The following is a 19,462-nucleotide window of genomic DNA, read 5'->3' as shown; positions in this document are numbered from 1 at the left end:
TCGAATGCTAGCTGTCTATGGAGCCTTTTTCTTTTTTCTTTTTTTGTGCCAGTACTGGGGCTTGAACTCAAGGCTGCTGCTCTACCACTTTAGCCACAGCTTCACTTCCAGCTTTTTGCTGATAATAGAAATAAAAGTCTCACAGACTTTCCTGTCTAGCCTGGTTTTGAACTTTGATCCTCCTATTTCATCCTCCTGAGTAGCCAGGATTACAGGCATGAGCCATTAGTGCCTGATGCCTGGGAGCCTTTTGTTTTTGTTTTTGATAACCCAGTCTGATTTATGCCAACCTTTCCCCCTTGTTCTGCTTTATGTTGTATATATATGACCTCTGTAGAACAATTGTTTGACAGTTTATTGCCTGATTACTTTCCCCTGAGCCACCATTATGGAGAGTCACATACTCTTTAATAATAGGCCTTTGAAAAATAAAGGAAATGCACATGTTGCAGTCATGGGAGGAAATGGATAGAAATTGCTTCTGTCCCTCTTGTAAGCATATTCTCTTATTTCTGGTCACTGGTTTGAAATTCTCTCTCTGTTTTTCTTATCCCCTTGAGTTTGAAGTCACCAGAATTGGTAGCAAAAAGAAAAAGGATTAGAAGACAATGGGCCAGGAGTCCAAGTGTTTAATAATGAAGAAGTCCAGTGGGTATGACTGTCAGTGGGGTATAAACCTCAAGAAAACTAGTTTCTTTTCCCCTCTTGGCCCACCACTAACCTCCTGATAGAAAAGAGTCTGAACTCCACATGGATCTAGGGCGCCTGGTTTTTGTACTTTTATGGTCATATTTATTGCACTCATATACACTATTGCAATGGCTATAGTATTACTTTATTTTATTGTCAGTACTAGAATTTGAACTTTGGGCCTCATTCTTGCTAGGCAGGTAGATGCTGGTACTGCTGAGCCACGCCTCTAGCCCTGATTTTTCTGTTTTAGCTGTTTGACTACTTTATACGCCTGTCCTTCATTTTTTCCCCTAATCGTGTGTGTGTGTGTGTGTGTGTGTGTGTGTGTGTGTGCGCGCGCGCGCATGCACTTGTCCTAGGTGCTGTCCCTGAGTTTTTGTGCTCAAGGCTAGCACTCTACCACTCATGCCATAGCTCCACTTCCTAGTTTTTTTGTGGTTAATTGAAGATGAGAGTCTCAGAGACTTTTCTGCCCAGGCTGGCTTTGAACTTTGATGATTAGATCTCAGCATCCTGAGTAGTTAGGAGTACAGGTGAAGCAACCAGAGCCTCAGTTCTGTTGTTTTGTTTTTAAAACTAATTTTATTATGAAAAAACTAAATATATACAAAAGTAGATTAATAGAATGAATTCACTTTAGTTAGCTACAATAATTTTTAACATTTTGTCAATCTTGTTTTATTTTTCCTCCGTACCCCAAGATTAGTTTGAATCTTTTAAAATCAACCCTGACCCGTATTATTTCACTCAGTGTGATTATGCATTTTATCAGAAAAATACTTTTACATAATCACAATACCATTGACACAATTTACTAACAAATCTTACTATAATTAAATACCAATTCATATTCAAATTTATTTTATTTCTTTTATTTTCTCAAAAAGGGTTTTTATTTTTTCATTTGATTGTTTTTGAGTCAAGGTTTCCCAAGTTTACCAAGGATGGCCTTGAACTCAGGATTTAGTTCTAGTGGTCTGGAACTTTGATCTTTCTGCTTCTACCTCCTGAATACTGGGATTATAGATGTACACCATGATGGTCAGATTAGAAAGTGGGTTTTTATATGTGTTTGTGGGTATGCCAGTATTGGGGGTTGAACTCAGGGTCTTGAAACAACACAGCTTTTTTTTTTTCTCAAAAATAGCATTCTACCTCTTAGGCCATACGTCCACTTATGGAGTCTCACTGATTTTCCTGCCTGGTCTAGCTCTGAATCTTGATCCTCAGATTTCAGCCTCCCGAGTTAGCTAGGATTACAGGAATGAGCCACTGGTGTCCAGATGAGGAAGTGCTTATAATGATGTTTTTTTTTTTTCTCGAAATAGTATCCAAACCCAATGTAATTTTGTAATTTTGCTGTTATGTCTTTAAAAAAAAATCTGTACTGCTCCCTTTCTTTTCCTCACCCCTTTGTGGTAGTTAATTTTGATTCTTAACTTGATTGGATTAAGAAATGCCTAAGAGATAAATAGAACACACCTCTGAGTATGACTGTGATGGGGTTTACAGAGACAGATCCCAAAGGCTCTGAACTAATGAATGAATTAATCCTTGGCTGGATTCCTATAATGGTAGAATTGGGATACAGTGAAAGGTAGGAGGTGGGGCTTATTGGGAAGAATTTAGTTTACTGGGGAAAGGTCCCTGGGGGCTATATTTTGGCCCCTTCCTGTATTGTTCCTTTTGCTGATTCCTGCCCCAAATGAGGTTAAAAACCTCCTCTGCCTCATGCTCCCACTGCCATTTTGGACAGAAGCCCAAGAGCACAGGGCCAATCGACTATGGTCTGAACTCTCTAAAACCATGAGCCAAAATAAATAAAATAAATCCTTCCTTCCTTGCTTTTGTCAGGTATTTGGCCAAAGGGAAAAGAAAACTAATACATTCTTCTTTAAATGGCACTTATTATTGAAGAAATCAGATCTTTGTTTTGTATTTTAAAAAAATCCCACATTGTGGATTTGGCTGATCGTTTCACAGTGATGACATTGAACTTGTTCTATTTTCTATACATACCACAAATGGATAGTTAGCACTAGGTACTTGATTAAATTTAGCATCAGTTTTTAATTTTGGCATAAAACATCACAGGTGTTCCCGTATGTGCCCTACGGTACCATATCATAATATGATCTATCTTAGTTTTAGTGATGCTAAAATTGATCAATGAGTACAGGGGTGGTAAAGTTTCCCATCATCACTTTACCTAATCTTTTTTAAAATATTAATTTAATGTCATTGTCCTGTATTAGTGCTACTCAACTGGAGGCAATTTCATCCTGGGGATGAAACTGAGGACATTTGACAATGTTTGGAGATATTTTAACTCCTAATCATTACATTAACAAAAAACTTTGTTGTTCCACAAGACTCCATTTTATGGCTCCATTATCATTTATTCAGCTGGTTCCAAGTGATGGACACTTTCTCTGTCCTCCTCATGCTGTACCTGTCTTCTCTTTCTTAGTCACCAAGAAGAAGCCATTCTGGTCTTATTTTTTTTTTAATTTTTATTATTAAGTAGTTGTACAAAGAGGTTACAGTTCATTAACTCAGGTATTTCTTGAAATCATCCAGCTCATTTTTTTTTGGTTTCAGGTCTTTTTCTCTTGCTTTACAATGCTATAATTAAAACAACAAAAAAGAGAACTTTTTCACGAATAAAGAATCGAAATCCAGAATCCATAAAGAAAAAGTTTAGAAGTTTGTTTATATAAATAATGTTACATTGGGCTGAGAAGGTGGCTCAGCGGTAGAGTGCTTGCCTTGCATGCATGAGGCCCTGGGTTCAATTCCTCAGCACCACATAAGCAGAAAAAGCCCTAAGTGGCACTGTGGCTCAAGTGGTAGAGCACTTGCCTTGAGCTGAAGAGCTGAGAGACATCACCCAGGTCCAGAGTTCATGCCCCACAAGCGACAAAAAATATCTTACACATCATATAGTAAAATATAAAAGTCAGAGACAAATGAGGAAATACATATTAGAATCTGATAATAGCTCAGTAGTTAGGAGTCTAAATTCTGTATTCCAACTACTGAATGTGAATCTCAAATCTGTCACGTAATAGCTATATGACCTCTGGTGTCATTTCTTTTATTATTTTTGTATTATATCTAAGTAATTGTACCAAGGGATGTCAGTATCAGTTTGTGAGTACAATGCATCTTGATCAGTGTCACTCCTTTCTTCATTCTCCTTTATCTCTCCCAACCCCCCCCCCTTGGGTTTAGTCTCTTTGTGTCTCACTTATGCCACTTATAACAAAGGGATAAGAGCATTTTCATTTCTTAAAACTGTAGCAAGGGTTAAGCAAGTTAAATAAAACAATTCAGCATACTTCAAGTGCCATCTATCGTGTTATTTATTATGAGCATTAAGAAACCCACAAGAAGACTAGGCAAAGGATGTAATTAGGAAGTTCACCTGAAAAGGAATACAAAATGAGCAACAGACTTGAAAATAAGCTGAGCTTCACTTATGATGAAAAACATTCATTTATTTGCTTCACAAATATTTCATTATGTACTAAATCCCAAGTAAGGCATTGGGAATAAAAGAATGAATATCTTATTCTCATGGAGTTTAGATTAGTTGTTTGTAAATGATATTTAATATATTCATATGATGATTATTTAATACATCAAAGTAGATGCCTATTTGGTGGCTCATGCCTGTAATCCTAGCTACTCAAGAAGCTGAGATCTGAGGGTTGTGATTTGAAGCCATCTGGGACAGGAAAATCTGTGAGATTCTTATCTCCAGTTAACCAGCAAAAAGTCAGAAGTGAACACATGACACAAGGGGTACAGTGCCAGCTGTGAGCAGAAAAAAAGGGAGATCTGAATTCAAGCCCCAGTATTGGCACCAGAAAAGCTGTTTTATATAATTATTTAGGAAAAACACTAAGATAAGGTGAAATGTAAGCAGCACAGAGCTGAAGCAAGTGAGAGAGAAAGCCACAATGAATTGAAGGGAAGAGTTTTCCAAGCAGAAGAAACAATAAGGGCCTGGTCCATGCACCAGTAATTCTAGCTACTCAGGAGGCTGAGAACTATGGATCATGCTTTGAAGCTGGCCCAAGCAGAAAAGCCCATGAGACTCTTATTTATGATTAAACACCAAAAATCCAAAGTACAGCTGTGGCTCAAGTGGCAGAGCATTAACCTTGCACAGAAAAAGCTAAGGACAGTGTCTAGACCCTGAGTTCAAGCCCCAGTACTTGCACACACATAAAAAGAAAAAAGAAAGAAAAAGAAAGAATGAACCTGGGCCTAGAAGCAGGAGCCAGCTTACTTTATTCAAGGACCAGCAGTAAGTCTATTCTGTTTTAGACAAAGCCAAGTTGATAAGAAGTAAGGTCTAAGAGATCAGTAGACTCTGAAAGGTCAGAATAATAAGGTCCTGAGATTTCACTAATTATCACTTAGCTATACATAACTGGAATAAAAATTAACAAAAGACTTAAAAGGAAGACATTTGATTCTAAAATACTATCAACTCTGAGACACAGTTTGTATCACCAGGAAACAAAATGTTGCCAAACATAATCACAAACTGTTATTCAAATATCTCAGCAATGTTGAGTTGATAAAATACAGTGTTTTCCTCAGTAAGAATAGGTCCTGCCAGGCCCCTTGGTTCATGCTTGTAATCTTAGATACTCAGGAGGCTAAGATCTGAGGATCTGGCTTTGAAGTCAGCCCATGCAGAGAAGTCTGTGATATTCTTCTCTCCAATTGATCAGAAAACATCAGAAGTGGAGCTGTGGCTCAAGTGGTAGTATGCCAGCCTTGAGTGGAAAAAGCTAAGTGAAAGTGTGAAGCTTTGAGTCCAAGCCCCAGTACTGGCACCACGCACACACACACACAGAATAGGTTGAGGGGCGATCAGATTTTTACTCTTTCTATTGTGATTGGTTATAAAATGGCTACTCAGTTATCATCACTAAATTCTCATTTCCAGGAAAAAGAAAGGGAAAGGAAAAACTACCTTTTAGTTTATATTATTTAAAGATTCCTTTGTAAAGTCTCCCCCAAAAAACTCATTGCAAATGTTATTGGCATTTCATTGGATGGGGAGAGCAATTTGGAAATAACTTCTGTACACCGCAGTGTCATTTCCATTTCACAGAAGGGATAGATGCTTGTATTTGCATAGCAAATTTCTTAAAAATTTCAGGGGAATAAATCTGGGTGTGACTGATGAGGAATAGAGGGGCTTTCATTTTTCGTTGTCATGCCTTCTTCTAGGTCTTTTCTTTAAAAACAAAAACCTCAGCCAGGCGTCGGGAACTCATGCCTGTAATCCTAGCTACTTAGGAGGCTGAGATCTGAGGATCGTGGTTCAAAGCCAGCCTGGGCAGGAAAGTCCATGAGACTCTTATCTCCCAATAAACCACCAGAAAACCAGAAGTGGCGTGGTGGCTCAAGCGGTAGAGCGTTTGCCTTGAGCTGAAGAGCTGAAGGACAGCACCCAGGCCCAGAATTCAAGCCCCATGACCAAAAAAACCCCAAAAACCAAAAAAGAAAAACCTCCACAAATATTGCAAATATTACTTTAAAAAATTTAGGTAAATGATTTAGTAGACCTTTCTCCAAAGAAGATAAATAGTCAATAGTCACTGAAGAGATGCTTTGACATCATTAGTATTTCTTTAGAAGAGTAAAATAAAAACCGTGGGATAACTGTTCACGCCCATTGGTATCACAATAACTTAAATGATCTATGCTATCTACCTATCATATATTACTTTTATAATAATAAATATAGACACCAAATTTTCAAAGTAAAATATGCATTCCTGGGGAGTGCAAGAGATGGATGGGAACCGATTTCTACATCTGTACATTTCATATATTGGCTTTTTAAATTGACTAGCCAGAGAATTCACTTGTGGTGGAGAAGTCAAGCTGCTTCTTTCATCTCCCCCTTTACATGTTCCTTTTTTTGCACTTGCAAAAGAAAAACCTACCTTTTACCTATCCTGAATCTTACCTGGATGCACTGTCCTACAGGGAGAAATCCCCAGGGGGCCAGAGAGACAATTCCAAACACTGCTGTGGATGGCAGACAAACAAATTGCTCTAACAAATGAATGTGGACCAAATCCTTTCACACCTCAAGATTGTTTGCAATTGTTTGCTTCCAATAAAAATGGAAGAAAACTCCAATGGGTTTTCAGCTGATAAATCATGAAAAATAATTTTGAAACTAAATCATGTGTAGTTTCCCCTCATCGATCTCCAAAAGGATTCACTAGTGCTAAAGTCCATTCCCATTTAATGAAAAGGAGATTTTCTGTGAGATAACATTTAACCAAACGAAAACTAGGATGAGATTTATGCTTAATCTTGTCTCATTCTAGCAATAAGCAATATTGCTGTATACACACACACACACACACACACACACACACACATACACACACACATGCACACCTCCCCAAGAAACTCTATCAAGCTTTGTCTATCTTCAACAAGTCTTTATGTAAAGATTTTCTCATTATAAATTGGACTATAAGCTGGGCTTTGTTGCTTCATGTCTACTCATAGCTATTCAGGAGGCTGAGATCTGAGGATCACAGTTTGAAGCCAGCCTAGGCAAGAAACTCCATGAGACTCTTATCTCCAATTAAGCAGCAAATTGCCAGAGTGGAGAGGAAATTCAAATGGTAGTGTCAGCCTTGAATGGAAAAAGCCAAGTAGGAGTGAAAGGCCCTGAGTGCAAGCCCCAGTACCAGCACAAAAATTTTTTTGGATAATATAAGGAATGTTTCCACTCATCATAACACTAACTGGCATGATTACTCTTGCAAGAGCCAAATTTTAAATAATTAGAGCCTTATGATGGGCCATAGGAACATTTAAAGATATATGTGTGCACGTGCATGCATGCTGGTACTGAGGCTTGAACTCAGGGCCTGGGTGCTGTCCCTTAGCATTTTTTTTCGTTCAAGCTGGCACTTTACCACTTGAGCCACTGTTCCACTTCAGGCTTATTGCTGGTAAATTGGAGAAAGGACTCTCTCAGATTTTCCTTTCTGGGCTGACTTCAAACTGTGATCTCACATCTCAACCTTCTGAGTAGCTAGGATTACAAACATGAGCCACTGGTGCCCAGCAAGTGTAAAGTGTGATATCAGGGAAAAATAGAGTTGAATTAAGAATTTAGGGAGAAAATGGAAAATATACAACTTGCAACTATGGAAGAGTTCTGGCTATGAATTTTTTTTTGGGGTGGGGGGTTCCGGTCGTGGGACCTGAACTCTGGGCCTGGGCACTGTCCCACAGCTCTTCAGCTCAAGGCTAGCGCTCTACCACTTGAGCCACAGCACCACTTCTGGCTTTTTTCTTTTTTCTTATGTGGTGCTGAGGAATCGAACCCAGACCTCATGCATGCAAGGCAAGCTTTCTACCACTGAGCCACTTTCCCAGCCCTCTGCTATAAATTTTTAAGACAGATGATGACACAAATCACCAAGATATTTAGTTTTACCATATTCATGTAAAATACTGACGTAACAGTTTTATTTTTGAAGGTTAGTGCTTGTCAGAAATTACATTTTTGCAGCCAACTGACATTTATGATGCAGAATCTTAGATGTCAATGAAAAATGTGTGAAGGAGCACAAAGCTTTTCAAAATATTTTTAGAGAGTGTTTTGATATAGACTGATAATTTTATATAAACATACAACACACACACACACACACACACACACACACACACACACACAGATTGTCATTTGCTCTTTTGCCACCTTGTGGTCAGAGCTGTTTTTAACATCTAGGCACATGGATTTCCAGGAGCTGTTTTTTGTGTGTACATGCCAGTACTGAGACTTGAACTCAGGTCTTCATGTTTTCAATTGACTTTTTTGCTCAAGGCTGGCAGTTTACCACACCAGCCATACCTCTACTTTCAGACTTTGCTGGCTAGTTGGAGATAACTCTCATGAACTTTTCTTTTTCTTTTTTTTTGGGTCCAGTCATGGGGCCTGAACTCTGGGCCTGGGCGCTGTCCCTCAGCTCTTCAGCTCAAGGCTAGCGCTCTACCACTTGAGCCACAGCGCCATTTCAGGCTTTTTCCTTTTTGCTTACGTGGTGCTGAGGAATTGAACCCAGGGCCTCATGCATGCAAGGCAAGCGCTCTACCACTGAGCCACCTTCCCCGTCCCTCTCATGGACTTTTCTGTCCAAGCTGGCTTTAAGCTGGGATCTTCACATCTCAGCCTCCTGCACAGCTAGGACTATAGGATCCTGCTGCCAGGATCTGTCAGGTCTTTGTGAGGCAAGAATGGTGACATTTTCCCAGGACTGAATCGAGACTCACACGAGCACAAAGCATTCAAAAAATTATGGTGACACCCTGCACATGTGATTCAAAACAAAAGCAACACACAGTGAGGAAATGAATGTAAGGAAGTAACAACTAAGTTGTGATTTTTCCCCATGGGGACTGCTTTTAAAAAAATCAAATGTTAGGGGCTGGGAAGGTGGCTCAGTGGTAGAGCGCTTACCTTGCATGCATGAGGCCCTGGGTTCGATTCCTTAGCACCACATAAGCAAAAAGAAAAAAGCTGGAAGTGGCGCTGTGGCTCAAGTGGTAGAGCGCTAGCCTTGAGCTGAAGAGCTGAGGGACAGCACCCAGGCCCAGAGTTCAGGCCCCACGACCAGACCCCCCCCCAAAAAAAAAAATCAAATGTTAAATTGCTTCTGGTATATTTGTGTGTGTGTATGTGTGTTTGTGTGTGTATGAGAGAAAGACAGGGAGAGAAGCAGAGAAAGAGACAGAGACAAAGAGAAAGGGAGAGAAAGAGAAAGGGAGAGATGCCCTTGTTTCTTAATGATCTAGACACTTCCTTAGTGATATGTGCCTTCTGGAAAAGCCAGTCCTGATTCTAGCCCAGGGGTAAATTCTCTGGTTTAGTGCTGTGTCCCCAGCAACTAGTACAATGCCTGCCTGTGGGTGGGGGTGTCCAATACACTGCTGTTGATTGAATGGTGGCAGAGCCGTCCACTTCAGAACACATTGGCCTGGGGTTAGACCAGGTGTGGGCTACTTCAGGAAGTTAGACAACTTCAAGCCAACACAGCTATTTTTTCTAGTTCTCTCTCTCTCTCTCTCTCTCTCTCTCTCTCTCTCTCTCTCTCTCTCTCTCTCTCTCTCTCTCTCTCTCTCTCTCTCTCTCTCTCTCTCTCTCTCTCTCTCTTATTGTTAGTACTAGGGCTTGAACTCCTGGCCTCAAGATCTCATTTGGCTTTTTCACTCAAGGCTGGCAGTCTACCATTTGAGTGAAACCTCTACTTCCAGCTTTTTGGTAATTAATTGGAGGTAAGCCTCTCTTGGATTTTTCTGCCATAGCTGCGTTCAAACCATGATTCTCAGATCTCATCGTCCTGAGTAACTAAGATTACAGGAGTGAGCCACTAATGCCTGGCTAAGATGGCTATTCTTCAATGACCCACACTCTTAAGTACAGATATCTTTAGGTCTCTTGGATGTCCATTCCCATGTAAAAGAGGGATAAGAGTCCTCCCCTGACTCTCCTATACTCTATGACCAAAGTTGCTTTTAGCAGCATCCACTGTCACAGTTATACCAGGTGCCTGCCATAGAGGAACTGAAGACAGCTGACTTAGGCAGGAGGGCAACCCTAGTCTAACAAGAACCAGGTAGCGTCCTTAAGGGCTCAGGATGCCTGATTTTATCTGCTGCTAACCCCAGGTGGCCCCCCCCACCCTCTCCCTAGAGGTTGTCCATTGAAGGGTGACATGCATTGAGAACTTGGCTGTGCTTTACAGACAGCACAGCCCTACAAACCAGGCAGTGTGCACTGGCCACAGCCGAATGCTACCAGGACTCAGGAACCAGACACTCCGAACACTTCCTTTGGGCCCAGGATTTGCAATCCCTGCATTGGGCTCTGATCCTCAGGACTCACAGCTGCAGCTGCTTCCCACAACCATTCTAACGATCTGAGCTGCTTGTTCATTTCTCCAGGATCTCATGGTGCTGCTGACCCTCCACACAGGGGTTCCCAGAAGCTCCCCCGACTGGCACCTAACCCCTTTCCCCATGGCAGCTCCACGGACAGAGATATCCCATCTGCTTCTCTCCACCCAGGAGCCTTCTAGGACTTAAGGGTGTCTGTGTCCTTTTCTCAGCCTGGGGGAGAGGTCCCAACTATAGAAATGATCTCATGGTCGCTTGTTCCTCCCGTTGGCCTTGGAGAGGAGAGCTGGGTTTTGCTGTGGGCTGCTGAGTTCTGCCCTGGGCTATTGAGCCAGAAGGCTGGCTGCCAAACCTTCATCCCACCCATGGCCTTGGGAGCCTGTGGAGGCAAGGAGCCCGCCCAGACCAGTCAGAGTGCTGATAAGATGGGCAAGAGTCTTGCCACTAGGAGCCCAGCGGCCTTGGGAGCACTTCCCCTCCAGATCTGGGGCACGGGCCGCCCCCCAAATGGAGCTGGGGCTTTATTCCTCGTGGGGAGGGCAGGTCTCAGTGGGAGGGGAGGCTGGGACAGGCTGTGTGGTCAGGCTCAGCTGCAGGCATGCTGCTGTCACAGGGGGTCTGCCTGCGCTCCCCAGGCTTCCACAAGTGAGGGGTCATTTCACAGCTTCAGAAATGTTTCTGGCCTTGGTAACCACTCCGCCCCCGGCCCCACAGCGCTAAGGGAAGCCAGGCTGGACGAGGGAAGGACGAGGAGAGGGGAGGAGACGACGAAGGGGGTCAGAGCAGCGATTGGAGCTGAACATTGGAAGCGCCTTATAGAGACTGCGCGGTCCCCGCCCCCTTTCCCGCCAGCCTCAATGAATTAGAGCTGTGTTTCCCAAACTTGCCTGATCCTAAGCAGTCTCTCAGGCCCCAGTTAGAGATCCAGGTTCCGGAGCACCTCCCTTCCCGAGTGATTCAGTAAGCCTACGGGCGGAGCCGAGGAATCTGTAATTTTAACCGGCTCCCCACGTGATTGTCGTGAACAAGCAAGTTTGGGAAATATTGAATTAAAGGAAACGGGGCCTGGCTGCAGAAGCAGCCTCCACTAGGGGGCTTCGGCGGGAGGATTCCCGGGGGCGTCGCCTGCTTCCGCCGCCGCCTCCTTCAGTGAAAGTCCCTTTTGGGTCCAGCAGCCTCAGTCACCGCGCTCCCTCCAGCCGGGCGGGGGACACCCGAGGTCTGCGTGGCCCCCGCGCCGCCACGCCCAGTGGCTGTTGGAGCCCAGCGAGCAGGGGGAGGAGCCGCTGCCAGTGGAGGCGGAGGAGGGAGAGGAGGCGGAGACGGCAGAGAAGGCGGAGAAGGCGGAGAGGAAGGTGGAGGCGGAGGTGAAGGTAGAGGAGAAGGTAGAGGCGGCCGGGAAGGTGGAGGCGGCGGCGGGGAAGGTGATCGCCACCGAGAAGGTGGAGACGACAGCGGGGAAGGTGGACGCTGCCGGGAAGGTGGAGACGGCGGAGAGTCCGGGCCGCCGGGCTGAGCTCAAGCTCGAGCCCGAACCCGAGCCGGTCGGGGAGGCGGAGCAGGAGCCGAAGGGGGAGCCGAAGCAGGAGCTGGAAGATGAGACCCCAGAGCGGAGCGGCGGTGGTGTGGGCAGCAGCGACGAGGTTCCTCCCCCTACCCTTCCCTCCGATCCCTCGCGGCCCCCCGATCCCTCTCCGCGCCGCAGTCGTGCCCCACGTCGCCGACCCCGGCCCCGGCCCCAGACCCGGCTCCGTACCCCGCCGCAGCCTAGGCCACGGCCCCCGCCCCGGCCCCGGCCCCGGCGCGGCCCTGGGGGCGGCTGCCTGGATGTGGATTTTGCGCTGGGGCCACCAGGTTGTTCCCACGTGAACAGTTTTAAGGTGGGAGAGAACTGGAGGCAGGAACTGCGGGTCATCTACCAATGCTTCGTGTGGTGTGGAACTCCGGAGACCAGGAAAAGCAAAGCAAAGTCGTGCATCTGCCATGTGTGTGGCACCCATTTGAACAGACTCCACTCTTGCCTTTCCTGTGTCTTCTTTGGCTGCTTCACAGAGAAACACATTCATGAGCACGCCGAGACAAAACAACACAACTTAGCAGTAGACCTTTATTACGGAGGTATATACTGTTTCATGTGTAAGGACTATGTGTATGACAAAGATATTGAGCAAATTGCCAAAGAAGAGCAAGGAGAAGCCTTGAAATTACAAGCCTCCACCTCAACTGAGGTCTCTCACCAGCAGTGTTCAGTGCCAGGCCCCGGTGAGAAGTATCCAACCTGGGAAACAACCAAACCCGAGTTAGAACTGCTGGGGCACAACCCACGGAGACGGAGAATTGCATCCAGCTTTACCATCGGCTTAAGAGGACTCATTAATCTTGGCAACACGTGCTTTATGAACTGCATCGTCCAAGCCTTGACCCACACTCCCATCCTGAGAGATTTCTTTCTCTCCGACAGGCACCAATGCGAAATGCCCAGCCCGGAGTTGTGTCTGGTCTGTGAGATGTCTTCTCTCTTTCGGGAGTTGTATTCTGGAAACCCGTCTCCTCACGTTCCCTATAAATTGCTGCACCTGGTGTGGATACATGCCCGCCATTTAGCAGGGTACAGGCAACAGGATGCCCACGAGTTTCTCATTGCGGCGTTAGATGTCTTACACAGGCACTGCAAAGGTGATGATGTAGGCAAGGCAGCTAACAACCCCAACCACTGTAACTGCATCATAGACCAAATCTTCACAGGTGGCCTGCAGTCTGATGTCACCTGTCAAGCCTGCCATGGTGTCTCTACCACTATAGACCCATGCTGGGACATTAGCTTGGACTTGCCTGGATCTTGCACCTCCTTCTGGCCCATGAGTCCAGGGAGGGAGAGCAGCGTGAATGGAGAAAACCACACACCAGGAATCACTACCCTCACAGACTGCTTACGGAGGTTTACAAGGCCAGAGCACCTAGGAAGCAGTGCCAAAATCAAATGTGGTAGTTGCCAAAGCTACCAGGAATCCACCAAACAGCTCACAATGAAGAAACTACCAGTTGTTGCCTGTTTTCATTTCAAACGCTTTGAACACTCAGCCAAACAGAGGCGCAAGATCACCACATACATTTCCTTTCCTCTTGAGCTGGATATGACACCGTTTATGGCCTCAAGTAAAGAGAGCAGAATGAATGGACAATTGCAGCTGCCAACCAATAGTGGAAACAATGAGAATAAGTATTCCTTGTTTGCTGTGGTTAATCACCAAGGAACCTTGGAGAGTGGTCACTACACCAGCTTCATCCGGCACCACAAGGACCAGTGGTTCAAGTGTGATGATGCCGTCATCACCAAGGCCAGCATTAAGGACGTACTGGACAGTGAAGGGTATTTACTGTTTTATCACAAACAGCTCCTGGAACATGAGTCCGAAAAAGTGAAAGAAATGAATACACAAGCCTACTGAAGCGACACACCGACCTACCTGTAATGGAAGATGATGACACCTGTGCTACAACTGGCATCGAGATTTAAAGAACCTACTTGACCATGGCCCAGGGGCCTGACAGAGTAAGGACTGAACAGTATCCAGTGTCCAAAAGGTCCCGATTGGAAGAGAAAATAGAAGGGGAGGGAGAAGAGGCTCTAGTCAAAGCAGTCACTTGAAGGAAATTAAATGTCAGGAATGCTCTGGGTGGGAAAGGCAGAAGCAGGCAAATCGTGACACTGGTACATCTATATTCCTCCAAAAGGTTGTGTGGGAAGGTGGGGGCGGGAGGGGGGAGGTGTGGGGGGTTGTTGTGCCCTTGTAACCGTAAAACATCTTTCTCCATGGGTGTTTCAGCTTCAATTGACCAATCACATAACAGTTACACATTTGGGAGGAAAAAAAAGTTTAAAAAAATGTAGCCCATTCATTGTGGACATGGGTCTGAAAGCAGAAAAGTGGAGGAGGCAGGGATATCTCATTGACAAACACCTTTGCCAGTTTCTTTGTATTTGTGATTTTTGTGCTATTAAATGCAGTATTAAAAAAAAGCCCATATGGGCTTTTGAAAGAAGAAGAAATAAGGGGGCTTGTATATGAGAAGCAGTCATTCCAAAAGTAGAGAAGACAAAAATGTTGTAAGATAAGCAATCAGCACAGACAGGCCTCAGCTGACAGTGTAGTGTGTGCGTGTGTAAAAAAAAAAATGCTGTATGATATACTTGAGCAAATCAATGAATCTCTTTGCGATTGTTTTCTCATCTGTAACATGCAGACAATACCTTAAAGGGTTGTTGTTAAAGATTACATGATATAAAATGTGTCAAAGTATAAAGTAAAGGCTTGGAAGCTTGTAGGGACTCAGTAAACATTTGTTGGATCTGAATTGGAAAATTCTTTGTGCTGGGCTTCCCCTCCCCTGACGCACCACCCCCCAACCTCCCCTTCCCCATTGTGAATACATCAGAGGTGAAGGTCAATCTCAGTCTCTATCCTGAGACCCAAGGAGAGGAAGGACGTATGTCATATGCAAGTCACACACATACACACATGAATGATTTTAAGAACGCTCTCCCCAACATTATCAACTTGATGCCCTCCTCCAGGCATTGTTACTGTGTATCAGGCATCACATTCAGCATCATACCTGGGATTGGGGTTGAGAGGAACCAACTGTCCCCCAAGGGTCATTATTCTTGTCATTTGGAAGCAAGTCATGAACCCTAGTGATGGAATTCTTGTGGCCACATGAGAGTAATTGGTGTGGGGTTTTTTTTTTGCACGGGGGAGGGGGGGTTCCTTCTAAAAGCATTATGGGTATAGCTGCCACATTTACCCACAGGCAGCAATCTGGAGAAAGATTGTTTTCCAAAGCTCACCTGGACCATCAACCCAGGGATGTTGATAGAATGGCTCATTGACCCTTCTCTGATCCTGATTGAAGGCAGAGAGCTAAGCTGAAACAGAGGTAAGCACTATGTATCCTCTTCAGTTGCCTAGAAGATCCTGGGAGGGAATCAAATGTGCGTCAGATTCACAGGGCTTGGTCCACTGTCTCTGATTAAAGGCCATGGCATTTAAGTCTACTTCATGGTCACCTCATAGAGCTATTCATGTGGTGGCAAATACACCCCTCAATGAGCTCACAGGCTTTCTTTTTTGGTGCTGGGGATGGAATCCAGGGCCTCACACATATTAGGCATATACATATTAAGCTATGCCATTGAGTTCCACCGTTAACCCCACAAAGGTCTGCTTATGGCAAGACCTGCATCTATTCTATACCCAGGCTGCATTCCAAGCTCCTGGCACAGTTCTCAGCACATAGTAAGTAGGTATTTAGAGCATTTACTGAGTGAGTGGTTGGGTGCATGGATGGATGAATGAATGAACTGATAGATACTTCCTGTCATAATCAAAATGTCTTCAATACTCAGGACTGATAATCATTAGGAGCAAATGTTTTGTTGTTATTTTTTTCATGTCTTTAGGATAAAGGAGCTCAGGAAATAGTGGCTTCAGGTGTTGCTTGGCAACTGGCTATTTGACATGTGTCCAGTAGCCATACCAGATAAGACACAGCCATACCCTCCTTCCTCGTGTTTGCCACAGGAAGACTTGTGTTAGGCATGCACTAGCAGATTCTGACTGCTTGCACAGAAACTGCTTCTAAAATGTCTTAAACATTTTGAAACATTCAAAATTTCAAAAAAGGTACAAAAGGAAATATATATGTATCATTTATTCAAGTTTACCTATACCATTTTATTCCCTTTGCTTTATTATTTGCACATGTGCACTCTTTCATAAATGTGTGTGTGTGTGTGTGTGTGTGTGTGTGTGTGTGTGAGAGAGAGAGAGAGAGAGAGAGAGAGAGAGAGAGAGAGAGAGAGAGATTGAGTGAGTGTGTTATACATTATATGAATCAGGGCCCTTCATCCTGGAATAACTCAATGGGCATTTCCTAAGAACAAGCATACTCCCTATGTCACCACAGCATAATTTCAGCAACATTCACAATACAGTAATTTTAAAAATTAATCTCATGTTCATACTCCAATTTTGTCTGTTGACCCAGAAACTTCCTTTGTAGCATTTCCATTTTCACTCTTCTATGATAAGATCTGGTCAAGGATGAAGAATTGCATTTAATTGTCAAGTCTTTTTAGCCTCCTGTAACCAGGAACATTTCCACAATCCTTTTGTTTTATATGGAATGCCTATTTTGAATAGCACATTCCTCAGTGTGAGTTTTTCTGATGCAGAAGCTGGCTTTTAAATGCCTTGCACTCAGGAATAGTATTAAGAGGAACTCAGATGAATGGCATGAGACTGCTCCAGCTGACCTCCTTGTCCCTGGTTGAAAGCACAGGCCACCAGAGGGAGCAGCTGTCCCTGGCACTTGCTGACTGAACCTCACACCTAGATCTGAAAAACACCATTTTCCCTCAGCCACAGAGGAGCCATTCAAACCCAGCCTATGTCCCTACCAGTCACCAACTTCAAATTTGAGCCGTGAAATGTAATAGTATCCCAGAACCTGCTTTTAGATAGTGCCATCATGGAGCCCTGAGCATCATGTATTTAGCAAGTAGGTTTTAATCATGAACTCAAACTGAGAGTCAGACATGAGTATGTCTGATGCATGGCCAGGTATCTCTATGGTCAGAAACTTTTGGGGTAATCCAGAGGTAGAACCTTGACAACTTCACCAATATCCCCACAATGAGCATGGCAGTTGTAACGTGGGTGGCATTGAGAAGGGGTGACTAACTTTTTTGGGTATGCTGTCCTTAGACTTGAACTCAGGATCTGGACACTGTCTCTGAGGTTCTTTGTTCAAGGTTAGTGCTCTACCACTTGAGCTCCACTTCCAGCTTTTTTTTTTGGTGGTTAATTGGAAATAAGAGTTTCATGGAGGAAGTGGCACTGTGGCTCAAACGGTAGAGCACTGGCCATGAGCTGAAGAGCACAAGGACAGTGCCCAAGCCCAGAGTTCAAACCCCATAACCAACAAAATAAATAAATAATTATATTTTTTAAAAGGTGCTGGGAAGGTGGCTCAGTGGTAGAGCGCTTGCCTTGCATGCATGGGGCCCTCAGTTCGATTCCTCAGCACCACATAAGCAGAAAAAGCCGGAAGTGGGGCTGAGGCTCAAGTGGTAGAGAGCTGGTCTACAGCTGAAGAGCTGAGGAACAGCTCCCAGGCCCAGCGTTCAGGCCCCACGACCGACCAAAAAAAAGTGTTTCATGGACTTTTCTGCTCAGGCTGGCTTTGAACAGCCACCCTCAGCTATCAGCCTCCTGAGTACCTAGGTTTATAGGCATGAGCCACCAGTGCCCAGATGGGAACTAGTTCCTAAGCAGCTATGTGAACAGAATACAAAGATGAGGCCAAGAGGAAGGAAGGAAATATGAGATATGATGAAAATAGATTGGTTTGTAACCTGTGGATTTTCACACATATTGGATTATTTTATATTTGGAGTAGAATTCTTATATGAGCAGTGAGGAACAAGAACTGGTGAAATTTTAAGTACATACTTCATCTGTATCCATGAGCTAGTAAGTTACAAAGATTCAGTTTATATGTAGAGTTATAATCAGAACCCAGAGGGGTGCAGGTAAAAAGATGGCTGCTCACAACTGAGGGCCTTCTTCACAAAGTTTAGAATGAAGGAGCAAACAATGAAGGTACTGCTCTGTTGCCCATTGTACATCTTTCTGATCCTTTCTTGGCCTAACCTGATTGGAAATTCTAGAAACCTACCCCTAACAATTTCCTAGACAGGCAAGATACTGAAGCTACCTCTGGCCTCTAGGCCATATAGGTAACAAACTCAACTCTTTACTATCCACAGGGAGTCCTGATGCTGTGTTCTCAACCAGAAGGTCTTTTGCAATCAGGTGACAGAATGACCTCCACAAAATACAGTATTCATTTATTGTTTTTGGTGGTGGTCCTAGACCTTGAAATCAGTACATGGTCATTGTCCCTGAGTTTTTATGTACAAGGCTACTTGTAGATGAGTCTCATGGACTTTCCTGCCTGAACTGGTTTTGAACCATAATCCTCAGATCCACTAGCACAGGTACAGGGGCTTAAACTCAGGTCTTAGTACTCTCCTCTAGCTTTTTCTGCTCAAGGCTGGTGCTCTTATCACTTGAGTCATACCTCCATTTTCAGCTATTTTCTGATTGGAAATAAGAATCTCACAGACTTTCCTGCCTGGGCTGCCTTGGAACTGCTATTCACTGATCTCAGCCTTTTGAGAAGCTAGGATTACAGGTGTGAGTGTCCCACACCTGGCATATCCAATGCATATTGTAATAATGTGGTAGACCCAGTGCCAGGAACACGGTGTTTGTATATTTCATATCCAGAAGTGAATGTTCAGGCTCTCTGATAGTGAGTAATCCAGGACTACTTTGTTACCATACACTTACCTTCTCCTGAAAGTGACCCTGTAGCACTTTTATTTTCAGTATTGACATGGAACACAGGAACTCACATATGTTTAGCAAGTATTTTTTAAATTATATTTTAGTATCTTTAAGTAGTTCTACAAAGGGGTTGCCATTCACCAAATCTGTGTTTTGTTTTGTTTTGTTTTCAGTTGAGTTTAAACTCTGGTCATGGGTGCTATCCCTGAGCTCTTCAGCTCAAGGCAAGCACTGTATCACTTGAGCCACAGTGTCACTTCCAGTTTTCTGGCAGTCAATTGGAGATGAGTCTCATGGACTTTCCTGCCCAGGCTGGTTTTGAAATATGATCCTCAGATCCCAGCCTCCTCAGTAGCTAGGATTACAGGTGTGAGCCACGGGTGCCCATCATCAACAAA

General features: G+C 44.0%; 1 protein-coding gene across 1 annotated transcript; it reads left to right on the top strand.

Moving 5' to 3' along the window:
* Positions 1-11,909: 11,909 nt before the first annotated feature.
* Usp27x (ubiquitin specific peptidase 27 X-linked) lies at positions 11,910-14,387 on the top strand. Its single transcript, XM_070039170.1, has one exon. The coding sequence runs from the start codon at positions 12,783-12,785 to the stop codon at positions 14,097-14,099; it is 1,317 nt and encodes a 438-aa protein (XP_069895271.1). The 5' UTR covers positions 11,910-12,782; the 3' UTR covers positions 14,100-14,387.
* The last annotated feature ends 5,075 nt before the right edge of the window (positions 14,388-19,462 follow it).

The sequence above is a fragment of the Dipodomys merriami genome, unplaced genomic scaffold, assembly GCF_024711535.1.
Source record: "Dipodomys merriami isolate MVZ:Mamm:240054 unplaced genomic scaffold, mDipMer1.0.p SCAF_3, whole genome shotgun sequence".
In the NCBI taxonomy this organism is placed as follows: Eukaryota; Metazoa; Chordata; class Mammalia; order Rodentia; family Heteromyidae; genus Dipodomys; species Dipodomys merriami.
The sequence above is the reverse complement of the archived record's forward strand: the minus strand, read 5'-3'. Positions and strand labels throughout refer to the sequence as shown.

Bases quoted from the DNA above. Each gene is read 5' to 3' on its own strand.
- Usp27x (XM_070039170.1), top strand. From the start codon at position 12,783: ATGTGTAAGGACTATGTGTATGACAAAGATATTGAGCAAATTGCCAAA.